Raw genomic sequence first — 15884 nt, 5'->3', positions numbered from 1 at the left:
GTTAAGCAACATAAATTTAATCTGATCTTATTTCTGAATCCTAAACAGTGCTCATAAGCCTTTTCACGGTAAGCTTGCACTTCAAAGGCTTCATCCTTCTCTGCTGTTAGTGACTGTGGTGTTTTTGAACACACCTATATGCTGACTTACACCAGATGAGAGTATAGACCTAATGGGTTTCTATCTGACTAGTTGTCATAGTTTCTATCATGTTGTAGTGATCAAAGAAAAATAATAGTGTCTAAGAATCAGAAAAAACACACTCAGAGAATTGATTCTCCAAAGGGCTACTGTGGGGTAGAGGTGGTTTTTCTCCTGTTACTTAGGTACAGCTACCTCAGTATAGGTTTGATCAGTACTTTAGTTCAGGGACCTACAACTGAAAAACTGTTCAGTGTAGACAACTGCTATGCACTCAATTCCTTATAGACCTTCCATAAATTATTATTAATCAGAAAACATTTTATTTTACTTCCATAGTAATGTCTAACAGATTTGTTTTAATGCATTCTTCGTCCTCCAAACTAAGCATAATTTTAATGATTTTTTTCATAGCATGTACCTGAATAGTGTTTGGTACCCTGCATTGTCTGTATCAACAATTGCAATTACTTAATCTTGCCAGAAAGTACTTAAAATTGTGGTCATGGCCTCATTCAATGAATAACTGAACAAAAAAATGGATACTTGGATCTGCAGCAAATTGATGTTTAAATCATAGTGTAAAGCACATAGATAAACATTTAGTATTTAATCATCTGTTAAAATGAAATGCATTTTCAATTCTCAATCGCTTTGTATCAAAATGAAAAGGTAATAAATGTCAGGTTTTGATTTCCCACCCTCATTCCTCTTATGAACTTGTTGGTAGCATCTGTTTTCTAGTGGTGATATCTTTTTGGGAGCAGGAAGGTCACGCTGCCAGTTAAGCAAAAGTTTTTTTTGATAACTGGTTTTGGATGGTTAGAGTTTGTGCTGGGGTTCAAGATGCTGGCCTGTTTCATGACTACCTCCTGTCCTTCCATGCTGAAATCATTCCTATTTTCATTTTGGGAATGATGGGTAACTATACTTGTGGCATATTCTTTTAGAACATGGCTTTTAGAACATCTCATGGCTAGTTCCCTGATTCTTCCAGAAACAAAATTTAGGCTTGTCTGCCCAAATTTAAGCATGTAGCAAATAGCTTGATTACACAAAAACTATTGAAGTTAGTGCACACTTACCTGGTACTTATCATAGTGAGAGTTCTGTATCCAAATGCCTTGAAGATGGTTGGAGTTTTAGATAATCATTTTAGACATCATGCTGAAAATGTAGCCATGTATCTTTCATTTGCATGTCTTCCTGCCATGATCTTAATTTGCTATATATCTGGGTTCCCATCCACCCCTTTTTGGTTGGTTTTTTTTTTTCACTTGAGTCTTTTCAGTTTTGGTTGTGCATAAAAGACTAATAGCAATCCTTCTGTTTTATAGGTACTAAGCCATGATCTACAGTTGGCGATATCAATGTTGAGAATGGATGGGGAAGAAAATGAGAAGGGAGATGATGTTGATGAGTGTTTACAAACAGTGTTGATAGAAGAATCCCAGAGAAAGACATCAGGAGAAAATGCTGGATGTGACTCTTCATCTCAGCAGCAAACAAGGCTTCTATCAGATGAAGTATTTGTGGACCTTGAAAAGAAAAGAAAAGAGAATGGCACAAACGAAAGGGCACTGTCAGGATCACCGAACCTGGATGTTGCTGAAGAAGACAAACCCAAAGCTGTCTCTAGAAAAAGAAAGCGTATTTCTTCAGAAGACATGAAAGATAGTGAAAGGAAATTGCACAAAGTAGCTGGAGAAGCAGGTAGTGTAGCTGGAGCTGTAAGAGAGGAAGGAGTCACCACTTGTCTTGATGATGATGTATTTAATTCAAATTTTCTGCACCTACGTTGTGATTTCAAATGTGCCGACGGTGCCACACTGAAAATTCACAAAGAAAACAAACATTCACAAGAGGTGCCAGATGTTGTTCTGGATAAGTTATCTTCAGTAGAAATCATTGTTGGCTGTACACCTGGGAACACAGAGAAAGATCTTAAAGGCAAGATGAGCACTCAATGTTTACCTTCCTGCTCTGATATGGAAAAACAAAACCAAGAAGCCTCCTCTAAACAGTCCAAAGAGCAAACATTCCCTCACTCTAGCTGCACAGCTGAATGTAGTTCAACATTACATATGCATGTTAAGCAAGATCCTGAGAAATCCAAGATATTTTGTTGTGATCTTTGTGGTTTTCAGAGTGGTGAGGAAAATCTCCTCAATTCTCATTTCCTTGGCAAGACACACCTTCGACGCCAAAATCTTGCTGCACGGGGAGGATTTGTAAAGATACTGACCAAAAAATTCTTTAAAACCCAACAGTCTACTGCAACCAAAGAAAGGAAAATCAGAGCAAAACCTGGGACAAGTAAATTAAGGGCAAGAACTGCAGATGGAAACAAATTAAGTGGTTGCAGTGCACTGAAAGGCTCAAAAATAAGCTTACCTAAACAGAATGATGGCACTGAACTTGCTGAAATGATACCATCTTCAAATATTCCCACTGAAAAAAAGGATGATATGACAGAAGAAACATTGCTTTCTTCTGGTGTAGAAGGAAGTGATGAAGTCCATACAGAAAAACTAGAAGCACCAGGACCCCCAGAAAATACCTTGCAGAAACCAGAACTCCTTCCAAATACCAAAAAGCCAGTTAGCAGTTTAAATGTGGCAAGGAGATTTAATAGGCTGGAACATAACAAAAACGTTGTCTTGTTAAGGTCTTCATTTGGTCAGAGTAGGTCTTTTAGATTAAAAAGGCAGGTTAAAAGAAGGTATAGTTTGTTGGGTAATAGTAAGAGAGGCAAGTCTGAAACTCAGAGAGCACACATGAAGCATATCTCCAGCACACAGCTTAAGCCTGGTGATTCAAGCCCTATGTCACATAAAGAATTAGAAACAGATGCTGAAAGTAATTGTAATACTACTTCAGAATTTCAAGGTCTTGCTGAAGAGAAGTCAAATACTCTTTCTTCCAGCACTACAGGTACTAAAGATTCTGACCTTAAACTTCCTGCTGATTGTGGTAGTTTTCATACTTGCATTGACTGTGGCCACATTTGTCAGAACAGAGAAAGTTTGGAAAACCATGTTGCAAAGCTTCATACAGAAAGGATCCAGTTTCATTGTCAGATGTGTAGTTATTCCTCTGGAGTCAGGGAAGACCTGAAACAACACTGTCAGGACAGTAAACACCAGATGGGCGGTTGTAGCTTTAATTGTCAACTCTGTTCATTTACCAGCTCGAACGTGATTAGCCTTCGAAGCCATATGAGTGAAGTGCATAATATGTCCCATAGTTGTCCAACTTGCATTCTGCTTTTTCAAACAGAGGAAGAGCTGATAAATCATCAAAAAAACGAGAAACATGATGGTTCATTATTTGAGCAAGCTACTCCATTGAGTAACAGTGATCAGACCTTGCAAGTGATACTTTATGCTGACTCAGTATCAAACAATAGCCAAAATCTTGGAAAGGAAACAGAAGTATCAATGAAAGGAAGAACTCCAGACTCTTCCTCTGTAAATCACCGAAATGAACCAAAGCATTCAGTTCTGAACAAAACCCAATTTCAATGTAAAAAGTGTTTTTACAAGACAAGATCTTCCACAGTTCTTACAAGGCACATAAAACTCCGACATGCACAGGAGTATCACTTTCTTTGCAAAGCATGTAATCTCTACTCACTGAGTAAGGAAGGAATGGAGAAGCATATAAAAAGAAGCAAGCACCTTGAGAATGCTAGGAAAAACAACATTGGACTACGGTTTGAAGAATGCATTGCAAAGGTTTGTGTTGGTGTTGGTGGTATTAAAACAGTGGTGGATCCTTCCATTTCCTTGAGTGGGAATACAGAATTAGATAAAGAAATTGTACATGTTTCATCCTCTCCTGTAGAAAACATAGTGAGAAATAAGGAGCTCATCCCACTCGATCAAAAGATTGCTGAAAATGAGTTGGTTTCAGCTAACGCACCCAAAATAGGGAAACCCAAAGGCACTATATCAAGGACATGTACCCATTGTGGTCTGCTGGCCTCCAGTGTTACAAATTTGACTGTTCATGTCAGACGAAAGCACAGCCATCAGTACAGCTATTTGTGTAAGGTCTGTAATTATTACACTGTAACCAAAGGAGATATGGAACGTCACTGTGCCACTAAAAAACACAAAAGTCGTGTGGAAATAGAAGGATGTGGAAAACAGAACTCGGAGGTCATCATTAGCCCTGAAGGAGGTAATTTTGAATTCATGAGCAAGAAGGCTAACAGCCCCATGTCATGTGAACATGTTGAGGATGGTAGCCAGTCATCAGATCTGGAGAATTCAGTTGTAGACAGTCAGGAAGTTGAGCAAGGCGATGCTGAACCACAAGTTGTAAATGCCAGTAGCCTGCCAGGTTCAGACCATGCCAGCAATACATTAAATACAAACCAAAGTATATTTCTGGAGCCAGCGAGGCTTACTCCGGATGATGACCCATGCCTCCAGAAAAGAGCAGTGAGTGCAAACAGCAACAGATGTGTGCACTGCAGCTTCGTTGCTCATTCTTCTTCTTCTTTAGAGCTGCACGTGAAGCGAAAACATACAAAACAATTTGAATACTACTGCATGGCTTGTGACTACTACGCTGTTACTCGCAGAGAGATGATTAGGCACGCAGCAACAGAGAAACATAAAATGAGAAGAGAATCTTATGTTTATTCTTCTTCCGGGGAGGAAGCAAACGCAACAAGTACCACTAAAGAAGGCACTGATTTGTCTCAAGAGGAGCACCATCACAGTGCAGGAGAACTGAAAGCTGGATTAGGTGAAACCAGGTGTGGCAGTGACACAGCAGGAGGTGACCAAATGAATAAAAGCTTAACCGACTGTATTGTCTTAGACGAAAATGTATCTCTAGGAATGCCTAAAGGTGACAGTTTCCAAAAGGCAGTGGAAGGTGAACCTGAAGAGGAGTCTAAAAATGGAGAGGAACTTTTTTGTGAAGAATTCCAGCAGGCTTCTGAGAAATACGAAGTTGTTGAACTTGACAAGGAAGTATCAATTAAAGAAACAGGTTCTTGTGACCTGCAGAAAAGTAGGCATGGTCAGGAGCTGCTCAAGTCAGAGGATGACTGCACTGCAGAAAACCAAAATAGATCAAGCAGCACAAACCTGAATTCAGGAGAAGATGAGGGAAGCTTGGAAGCAAACAGAGAAACCCCTGAAACAGGATGTAGAAACACAGACATTCTCAATGAAGTATCACTGAAAAAGAATAACCCACTTATGCTAACTCTTCCAGAAACAAGTAGTGCAGTAGAGCAATCAGATTCTGCTGGAAACATTGGAGAAATGGTACAAAATACACAGAGTTTAGTGGGTGACACAAGTTTCAAAGAGGTTCCTACCGGGGAGGCAGAAGAAGCCCTTATGGAAGCACCACATGAGGCAGAAGTAACTATAAATAACAGTGTTTGGAAGGCAGATGGCTCAACAGCTGAGGGCATGCAAGAAAGTAATAATGAGGCTTTAGGAACAGTTATCAGTGCTGATGACAAAGGAAAGGCAATGCACAATTTTGCCAAGTTTGATTCCTCTATAGTGAGGTTAAAAAGCCACCAAGATGGGGAGGCCATTGACCAGTCTGCTGAAGGACAGCTGTCAGGTGGATTGAGAGCTAGTGAGCTCCCAGTGAAAGCTGAGCCTTCACCAAGTGGTGGCAAAAAGAAGAAGTCAGAAGGCATTTGCCTTGGGGAATCGACACGTATTCGCTGCGATGACTGTGGTTTTCTGGCAGATGGCTTAAGCGGACTAAATGTTCACATAGCCATGAAACATCCTTCAAAAGAAAAACATTTTCATTGTTTACTCTGTGGAAAATCATTTTACACAGAGAGCAACCTTCACCAGCACTTGGCCAGTGCCGGGCACATGCGAAATGAGCAGGCAAGCGTGGAGGAGCTGCCTGAAGGAGGTGCTACCTTTAAGTGTGTGAAGTGTACAGAGCCCTTTGATTCGGAGCAGAGCTTGTTTCTTCACATCAAAGAGCAACACGAAGAGCTGCTGAGGGAAGTGAATAAGTACATTGTGGAAGACACGGAGCAAATAAACAGGGAGAGGGAAGAGAACCAAGGCAATGTCTGCAAATACTGTGGGAAGATGTGTAGAAGTAGCAATTCCATGGCCTTCCTAGCTCACATCCGTACCCATACAGGTATGGAAACACTCTTTTACAAGCCATCTCTTTGAAACAGAGTGAATTACACCACTGGCCTTTTTCTGCTTGTTAATCTCTTTAGTATTTGTTGCAAACTGGCATTCATATTGCCTGATAAACCCCAAAGAAATTAAAAATCACTTAAAGGAGTATGAAAACAGGGATCAAAGGGCAGATGTAAGCATAGTTGCCCTTCTGCTTTTTGTTTCATATATAGAGAGATTCTCTTCCCTTTAATCTAAATTGTAACCATTAGTTGGTTCTTAAATTTATATAATGAAGCAGTGGTGGGCTGGGAGAACAATTAGCTTTTCTTTCTATCTTCCTCTTCCTTACAGTTGTTTAATATCCAAATGGTGTTGTTTAATTTCAGTTTAGTGACACTCTCACCATTACATAATGCTTCAGGATAGACATTTGAAATGACATCATTCCTAAATAAGTACCAATAAGAAGCAGGAAGAGATTTTTTTTAATAGGAATAAGGTATAGGAATCAGAATTGGTCAGCCTTTTTGGAAAGTACTGTGTAACACTGATGTGATACACAGCATTTGACTTAGTTTCTTTGCTAATCACACTTTCAATTCACTTTTATGTGGAGAATTAAAAAGGAAAACCACAACATTTTTGTAGAAAAATGCATAAGCTGCAGTTCTAAATTTATGTAAAAATTCACTGCAATGTTTCTATAAACCTGCCATACATTCTTTATTTTAAATAGACAGCTTTTCTAAATCACTGAGCTCTGCTTAGACAAGTGGTGTCTCCATGGTTGAATTTATGAGTGGATTTGAATAATAAATTCACATTTCAATGAACATATTTTCATTAAAACTGTAAGGTTTATTTTACTGTACTTTTAAATAATGGCTTATTATGGAAGCTATAGTTTAAATTCGTGCAGTATTTGAAACTTAGTGCATGGTTACAAGGTAGAGAACAAAAAAGGTAAGAAAAAGGAAATATAAAAGGATGGTAATTCCTGGCATAATCCTCAAATAGTTTTGTAAGGGTTTTTTATGAAAAGGCAAGGGCGTGACTGGACAACAAAGTTAAAGATTAATCTTGGGAACACTGACATTGTATTTCAAACCTTTCAAAGTATTTTACTGTAACTGCAGTGTTCATGTATGCCAATAACTCACATACTTGATACTTTCAGCATTACTTCTGTCCTCTGAGTAATGTAGCTACCTGTATTGCTTCAGCTAATATCCAACTTTGAATGTTCTGTTAAGTCTTTAGAGGGATGCTCGTGCTCACATGGTCAGAACAGCTGTATGAGCCCTTAATATGCCCTCTTACGGCAGATAAAACTGAATAAAACTAAGGGGGAGGATGCTAATGGAGCTCGCTTTAGAATTCTTTATGCAACTGTCTGGTCAAGACATGTTGCTTATAATTGATGTGTCCATTACTTGAATTCTCTTGTAATTATAGTCAATAAGTCTTGTAAATGTGTTAAAGCTCACTAAAAGCATACAAATTCAAGAACAGAGTAAGGCTAATAATTTAAAATAATCAATGTAGGCATTTCAGCACTTAATTTCCCTTGTGTGTTGATAGCTGATCATTCTTAATCCATTAAGATTTATTTAGTCGTTTACAATGCAAAATAGGTTTGCACTGGTCACTTGTGCCATTTGAAAATGTCCACCAGGTTAAGTGCAGAATGTAGTCCATTAGTCTTCCTTGACTATATGTATTAATTGCATTTAAAATCAAGTTAATGTGGATGTGAAAGTGAGGTAACTATCAATATACGACAAAGCAACCCTACTTACATAAGTTACATCATTGATTGTAACATTTAGTAAAAGTTAGTGTACTTTTTAACATCTCCTGTGTAGGTCTGATCATGAAGTATATTTTTATTGTGCTGCTGGATGGTCCTAAAAATGCAAAGCAATAAAAAGAGCATATTTCAGTTTGTAAGTGACTTTTCGGTGGTGCATGTGCAGGAGGTATAGAAGGGCTGCAGCACAGAGTTTTAGCTGCCTGCTTTTTCGTGGCACCTTTAAATGAAATGCTTTTCCTATGCTTTGCTTATTCACATAAATAGTAATGTAGAGACTTTTATTAATAGTTAATGGGAAGAAGGTCTTTCTCTTCCAATCTGTACTTTTCGTATTTGTGATTTCCTTTGTGTCTTATAGAACCTTTTCTTTCAATCTGTATCACAATGGATGCAGCTGAAAAAAGAAACAAATATTTTTGGGTTACTAGGAATGGTGGCAGAGAGGGCTGACCTACTCCACCAGCTGGGTATACACTGGCTTGCAACATTGATGAGGCAAAGTGCAGTATTTCTAGCTTGCCTTCTGTTCCAGCCTAACACCAGGTACATAACAGCAGCAGAGCTGCACATTTCCCCATTTATTGTTCTGATTATGTGCTTGTGAAAAAAAATCTTTCTTCAGCATCCAGATCTCCATATATATGTTTGTATATGTGTAACCATCTCCAACTCTTTGCCTTCCAAAATATTTTTTATTGAGTATTGATGATGATTTGGTGTGGGGGAGGGAAGGGAGAGTCGTAGAAAGACATAACTAATGATTTCCATTAATAGAAAAATAATGTTTCAAAATGCCGTTAAATAGTGTAGGAGATTTACACATTGCAAATGAAAGGGAAGCTTTGCTAGAGAGGAGATAACAAGTAAGTCCATCACATGTTGACAAGTGAAAATGAGGAAGTGTACAGAAAAATAAAAGGAGTAGTAGAGGTGGAAGACTTTTTAGTTCGCAATTGATGGAGGTCCCATAAACTTAATTAACAATCAACATCTGAGGAAACATCACCTGCAACCACATCATCTTTGTTTTGTTTCTCATCAGATTTTTCAGTTAATGGAAGGTTTGCTCAATGTCAGCGTAGTATCTTAGTCCCCATGTCCTAAAAGTAGGAGGTAGTGGTATGATGATACTGTGTGCAGCTCTGCTCACTTTGCATTAGGCCTGAGCTAGGGACACAGCTATGCCTGAGGTGCAGGTGGTGTTGCCTTTGGCTGGCTTAAAGCTGAGGCAGTAGATTTTTCTTATAGTTTTGGGTCTCTATTGTCTTAATATAAAATATGGACTACAAACTCCAATCTTTATTGTAAAACAGTAGTAGAACAGTAGCATGGTTTGTATCTGTCTGACCTGAACTCTTAAATTTAGTCTGTTTTCAATTTGGTGTTCTTTTTTCCACCCCACAATTGTCTTGTTAAGAGCCTTATTGTTTACTGCCACCATCAGAAAATGCACACTTTCCTTCCACGCTGTAACTTGTGGGTAAAGTAATCCTGTGGCTGCTTTTTTTAAAGAGTAATTTGGTTAGAAACATGCTGTATTGAAAATGTTTTCCTTTTTTTTTTCCTGTGAACTAAAAGCCAAGTGTGAATCCAATGGTATCACACTTAGCACAGCATATGAGAGCCATTCAAGTCTGTAATAATATGACTGAGAAACGGTTAATTGCTTCAATGTTATTTCAGATAGCCCTATTGCACGTGCAGACTTTCTGTTTGATCTTTAACGTCCTCAAGTATACAATTTTGGGTTCCATTTAAGAACATACTGGAACAAGTTTGGCATCGACAGCCTGAAAGGGAGGTGTGCTGCTTTTGTTTCATGTGATAAGTATGGACTGGAGCCTGCCAGCACTTGAATTTCCATGGGGTTTAAATGGAGATGTTAACAGGTATTCAGCTCAGGGCTTGAGAAATAAATAAAAAACTCAAGGCCTCAGTGATTTTTGGATGAGAGCAGTCAACAGAATAATACATTTCTGTATTGTCAGCACGGTGTAGCTACCACTGTTCTGAACTCAAGTTCTTCACAAAAGAGTCATGTAAATGGAAAACAGCAAAGGTCTTGTATGGAAGCCCTGTGGGACACCTGCAGTAACAGAATAAGGAACACATTTACAATTTAATCAGTAGAAGAGAAACTAAGGGAACACAGGATTGAATCCACATGGTATTTTAATTCTGTGATAAGAAAGAACAGTATAAACACCAATAGATTAAAAAAAATCTCTCCAGTTTGAGCCTTGATGTTATTATTTGTGCAACTGTTATTATTTGTGCAACTAGTCTTAATATTAGAAGTTAAAACATCGACTTCTAATACTCCTTTAGTGCAAAGGTAGGCTTTAAAAAAAATATTTGCGTGGTTCTCTCTATAGACTGCAGTGTTGATTTGAAATGTCACCAAATTAATGATTAACTTAGTTTTACCAGGATGATTTAAATAAACTGGGGTTTTCCTTTGTGATTGCTAGAATGTGATTGCTGTTACCTGCAGTCTCGACCGGCTTTTGATATTTAAACATATAAAGGCTGACTAGATATAACCATTCAGGTGCTAAATATATTTTACATCTACTTCCCACAGTAGAAATGGAAGTATTAAGAGATCTGGCTTCATTGTCATTGAACTGTGAAATATTCAACCTTGTCTGCCCGTGCTTAGTACTGTTGACTTTTTTATTTCAGTTGGAAGATGAAAATTAAATGCTTCATTTTTTGTCAGCTTTTAGGAATTAAATTGAAATTTAAGACTCAAAATTTTTACTAAGATCCTCAATTTCACCAATGGATTCTTGGGGGATATTCTGTTTTCAAGGGCAAAGCAAAAAGGTTCATTGATCAAGTATGATATAGTGCAACATTTTTCTTATCACAGCTCTTTATGTATATTTATTAAAGATCACATATTTCATATTATGCTTAACTGTATTGGAAGAAGTACTTCACAAAACATACACTAAATGTAATATGGAGACTCTGTGACCATATTGTACTTTTAACTGCAATTCTGTGATTCTGATTTATTGATTTAAGGATTTAGAGGTCAGAATATTGGAAGGTGCTGCAGCATACTTTAGAATGGTGTTGCTGCTTATTAACACGTGCCCACTCTACCAATTTCAGTTTAAAAAAAGAGCTTTTTCACACTAGAGAGAGGATCACTGTTAGTTAAGACAGACAAATAATTTCACTTTTTGCTGAACTGATGTGATACAAGAAAGAGGCTGGTGCTTCTTCCTCGCAGAAATAATTTCAGAGTTCTTTGGTCTGCAGTAGACATTTAATATTAAAGTTTGTTCTTGAAATAAATAATAGCCAAAATGTCAATACTTCTGGTTTGCAGAATAATCATAAATTCTTGACCATAAAACAGTCATAAAGGCATAATATTTTATCCACTGTATATTCATACATTGCATGTCATTACAATAGCTAGGTGATGAATCATTTTCTGTGTGTGACAGAACAAATCTGAAATACCAGTGCTAATGTGAAATCTATTCAAAGTCTGAGGACTTGTAAAATTACTTTACTTTAAATATATTTCCTTAAAAAAGCAAGCACATTTTGCAGTTTACACCAGTATCAAGCCACTTCAAAACCATTACCTGTTTCAGCATCATGTGTAGAAAGGTGTAGAATAACTTTTGCCATCTTGCTGAAAGGTTATCTGTGTGCTATATTGTCTTTTTACTTTAACATGTGGTGGATTTTAAAGAGAATACAATTTTAAAAAGAGTGAATCATTATTAAAAGTTAAAAGAATAATTTCCATGATCTTGAACTTCAGGAAACTTTAATGAGTAGTGTATAATATGTACCATCTGTGTCCTGGGAGTTATAAATTTATGTACGAGATCCAGGCAAAAATCTCACACAGGTTAAATGTGGAATAGGCTTTTTTTTTAAAGGTTATTTTTTTCCCTCGGATTTTTTATTTCTTTAACTGTGGGTGATACATTATTCTAATTCAACTCATATCTTATGCTAAATTTTACTTAGGATCAAAGCCATTCAAGTGCAAGATATGCCACTTTGCAACAGCTCAGCTTGGAGATGCCAGAAACCATGTCAAGAGGCACCTTGGGATGAGGGAATACAAGTGTCATGTCTGTGGGTGAGTAAATTGAAACAGTCTCCACTGTGGTTAACCAGCAGAGGAGTGCAGGATATGCATTGTTTCAGAATTGAAAACTGTGATGTGAGCAAGAGTGGCTAAAATTATGCATGCATATCCTCCTTTCCATTGTTATGGTAAATTCCTTAAATACAGTTATGACATTCTTTTCCCACTTCTAATCCTGCACTGAAGATGAGCAATTTTATGGGCTACAAGGTCAATTTGAACCTGTAATCTGTAAATTGACTAAATTATAGGATGTTCATTCACATTGCCAGGGAGAACTGTAAATTCCATTTAAAGACATAAAAAATATATAATATAGACTTTACTGTGTGGGGTTTTTTCTTCTGCTATACTGTTATAATTTTAGTACCATTAGCAGATTTCTGGACTCCATTTGGGTTTTCATTCTTTACGAAAACAAAACACGAGACTGATTTTTCAAACAAACGGAACTAAAATATTGCAGGCAGAAGACTTTAAAGATAAATTGGAAGTCTTTTCTGTCTGCTTGTGTTCATGTTTGTTCCCCAAAAATCTTGCTTGCCTTTTTTTTTTTTTTTTACTTAATCGTTATTTCCACAGAAGGATCGTTCATAATGTTTAATTGTCCTTCAAATGTGTTGCATTTAATAGGAGGCATTGAGACTCCTTAATGCAAAACTAATTAATTTAGCAGAAATGTTTAAAAGGTTTTAAAATGCCATGGCATATATGGTACATCATAGGACATTCAAAGTTGGATTTTAATACCCTAGTTCTGATTAAAAATATATTTTAATGTTATTATGCTGGAGAAATTAACTAATATATGCATCATATAAAAACATTTTACTCAAACCTATGTAACCTGCTATAGCAGTCTTATGGCTAAAGCGTAGAAGAGCAGAGGTTCAATTAGATGATGCAGTGCACACATGAATGGTATGGTGCGATGCTGGGGATAATGTTCAGCAGGAGGGGTGTTTTAGCCTTGGTATACCGATCTGCTGCAGGACAAAGTGAGCTACACATTTCAAAGGACAAGTGAATCTTCAACTGAAGATGCAGCTGAGTGATTTTCACTGATTCATCTCTCTGTTTTTCAAATAATTTTGCATGCAGCATTATGAGATACTTTGGATGTTTTTTACTCACTTAAAATTAATTGCTGACTTCTTGAAACAAGAAATAAAAATGTATGAGCCTAGTCCTTAAGTCCACTGAATATCAGTAGTAGAATAACTTGTGCTACTCTTTATTTTGCAGCATGTTTAAAATGAACATTTTATGCGGTAGGCTATTTTATGTTGTTTGAAAAATGTTATTTATTATCTCTGCTATATGAATTGCCAAGAATTTGGCATGGAAGATAGTTAACAACTACAGATCCATGAAACTGTTTAGCTAAGGCTAAGCTCTGTTCTTTAGAAGTTGTCAACAAACTTGACAGTGGTTCTTTTTTCAGTTCTCTTTTAACTTAAACTGAAAAATCATCGTAATATTTAACTGTGTTACTGTGAGAGGAAAAGTACAAAAAATCTCAAAGTAGCTAGTACCATATCATTCATAAAAAAGAGAATTAAAGTGATTAGGACTTGGCACAGTACCCATTTTTTCCCCAAAATCTCATTCCTTCAAGATTGGCACATTCTTAGAATCTGTCTTACACAACCCTCAGCTGCAATTCACGACGCTTATGCAAGAGAAAGAGCAAAACGTGTACGAACCACTTAAACCGCGGAGAATGTCAGTCACTTTGCCGATTGCTTACTGCATGTTGCTGCCATGCCATACTTGGTAGCCAGTCAGATACCTGTTTCCCTTTTTTGTGTAGTATTGTATTTCAGATTTTCATCAACACCACGAAGCTGTGCTGTTTAGAGATGGCAAAACAATGAGTCGAAGAGACCTACTAAAATACTCCTGCGCTCACAAAAATCCGATTTATACACCTACTTGATCATCACATCTCACTTAATGTGCGCCACAGATCTATTTTAAGAATTACATATTAGCACTGATTTAATTGGAAAAGACATTTTTGTACTGTAGCTAACAGTCCTGAAGAATTGATCAGGAATTTAGAGGAGGAGGAATGACCAGGGCAGTTTGAACCGTAGTCCAAATAATGAATATGCCACCCTGAAACGTGGAAGAAGAGAAAAAAGTGTAATAGCCTGTGCTGTATTTCTGCTATTTTTGTTGAAAGGACTGGGTAGTGTGTAGGTTAAGAAAATAAAGTAGCAACATAAAAGAAAAAATGAAATTGCTAGGATTGGCTATCGGATTAGTGGCACTATAGAGCATTGGTACATTAACACCACTGACAATGTCAATTCATTATCATTGATGGCTAAATAATCTTAGAAATGCTCAGTGGACCTATTAGTTCCTGAACATAAGCAGCTCATGCTGCATTTCTTCATTAGCTTTAATTGCTATAAATTTTACCTTTTTAAAAATCATGCTTTAAAAGGTGAAGTGATCTTTCAGGAACATTAACTCTGTAATTTTGTCACAAACAGAAGGTCCTGCACTATGTTTTCTTTTCTACAGTAGTTAATATTCTATCCTCTGACTTTTAGATTCATAGTAATAAGCCCTCTGCTAGTTGTGAGGATAAATTGTGTTTCAAAAGCTTTTGAAACTGCTTGGGCACTTTTTAAAGGTGAAATGTCAGTGCAAGATCGTGGTGTAGTGTGGTCTCAAAATACCACTTTTTTTAAAGACAAAGATTATCTGGAAATCTCTGTCTTAAAAAAAAAAAAGCTGTATTTGTGGTGATGTTTCAGGAAGGGTTTGCTGTGTCTCGATTTTCTAAATGATCCTTATATTTACATGATACAAAGTACACAATATGTAATTCACTTAGCTGTTGGAAAAGGCAGTAATTTTGCTGTGGTGGGTTTTTGTTTCTTTTTTTTTTTTTTTTTTTAATTGAAGCTCAGGATTTGTTTTTCTTCAGCTGCACAGCAGAAACTACATGACACAGAAATTGGACGCCGCTAGTTTTAACGTTTGGAATAAACAGTCTGCTACTCATTTTCTTATCGCAGATGTGTGTTAATTGTTTCCTTTTCCATACCCACAGCAGTAAAATATATCCCGTTATTTCAAAGGTAGTATCAATTTTCTGCACCCAGTTAACTGCAGCATATATGAATTTAAGTTTATAAAGTCTGGCTCTGAAATTGGCTGATACCCTGGCTGAGATGAGCAAATCTTGGTTGGCCAGCATGTAAAATTTTTGTTTCGTTTGCCTGGTGAAATGCGGTGGAAAGGCTTATCATGCACTTTTCAAATTCTATGCCTCAGGTAGAACATGTAAAATGCATTGTTCTACACTTGAGATTTTGAACAGAATTTATAGGCAATGTTTGATTTAAAAATGCATCTACTATTCCCTTGCATTTTTCTTGCCTTTGCTTTCAGAAACATAATTTTTGGGCTTGTAGTTACATGTTTCAAGTAAGAGAGGCTGCTTCCTTCCTTCCTTCCTTTCTTCCTTCCTTCCTTCCTTCCTTCCTTCCTTCCTTCCTTCCTTCCTTCCTTCCTTCCTTCCTTCCTTCCTTCCTTCCTTCCTTCCTTCCTTCCTTTCTTTCTCTTTCTTTCTTTCTTTCTTTCTTTCTTTCTTTCTTTCTTTCTTTCTTTCTTTCTTTCTTTCTTTCTTTCTTTCTTTCTTTCTTTC

At 37.0% G+C, this 15884-nt stretch overlaps 1 protein-coding gene across 11 annotated transcripts in view; it reads left to right on the top strand.

Annotated features, from left to right (window-relative positions):
- The window catches only part of ZNF407 (zinc finger protein 407), a 393020-nt gene that overhangs the window by 26331 nt on the left and 350805 nt on the right, over window positions 1-15884 (top strand). For all 11 annotated transcript variants that reach the window (XM_064150138.1, XM_064150148.1, XM_064150141.1 and 8 more), the window contains exons 2-3: window positions 1479-6288; window positions 12094-12208. In XM_064150138.1, coding sequence (XP_064006208.1) covers window positions 1512-6288; window positions 12094-12208 — 4892 coding nt within the window. In that variant the 5' untranslated portion in view covers window positions 1479-1511. The remainder of the gene's footprint in view (window positions 1-1478; window positions 6289-12093; window positions 12209-15884) is intronic.

Source organism: Pogoniulus pusillus, chromosome 10 (assembly GCF_015220805.1).
Source record: "Pogoniulus pusillus isolate bPogPus1 chromosome 10, bPogPus1.pri, whole genome shotgun sequence".
Classification (NCBI taxonomy): Eukaryota; Metazoa; Chordata; class Aves; order Piciformes; family Lybiidae; genus Pogoniulus; species Pogoniulus pusillus.
Note: the sequence above shows the minus strand (reverse complement) of the source record. Positions and strands in the feature narration are given on the sequence as shown.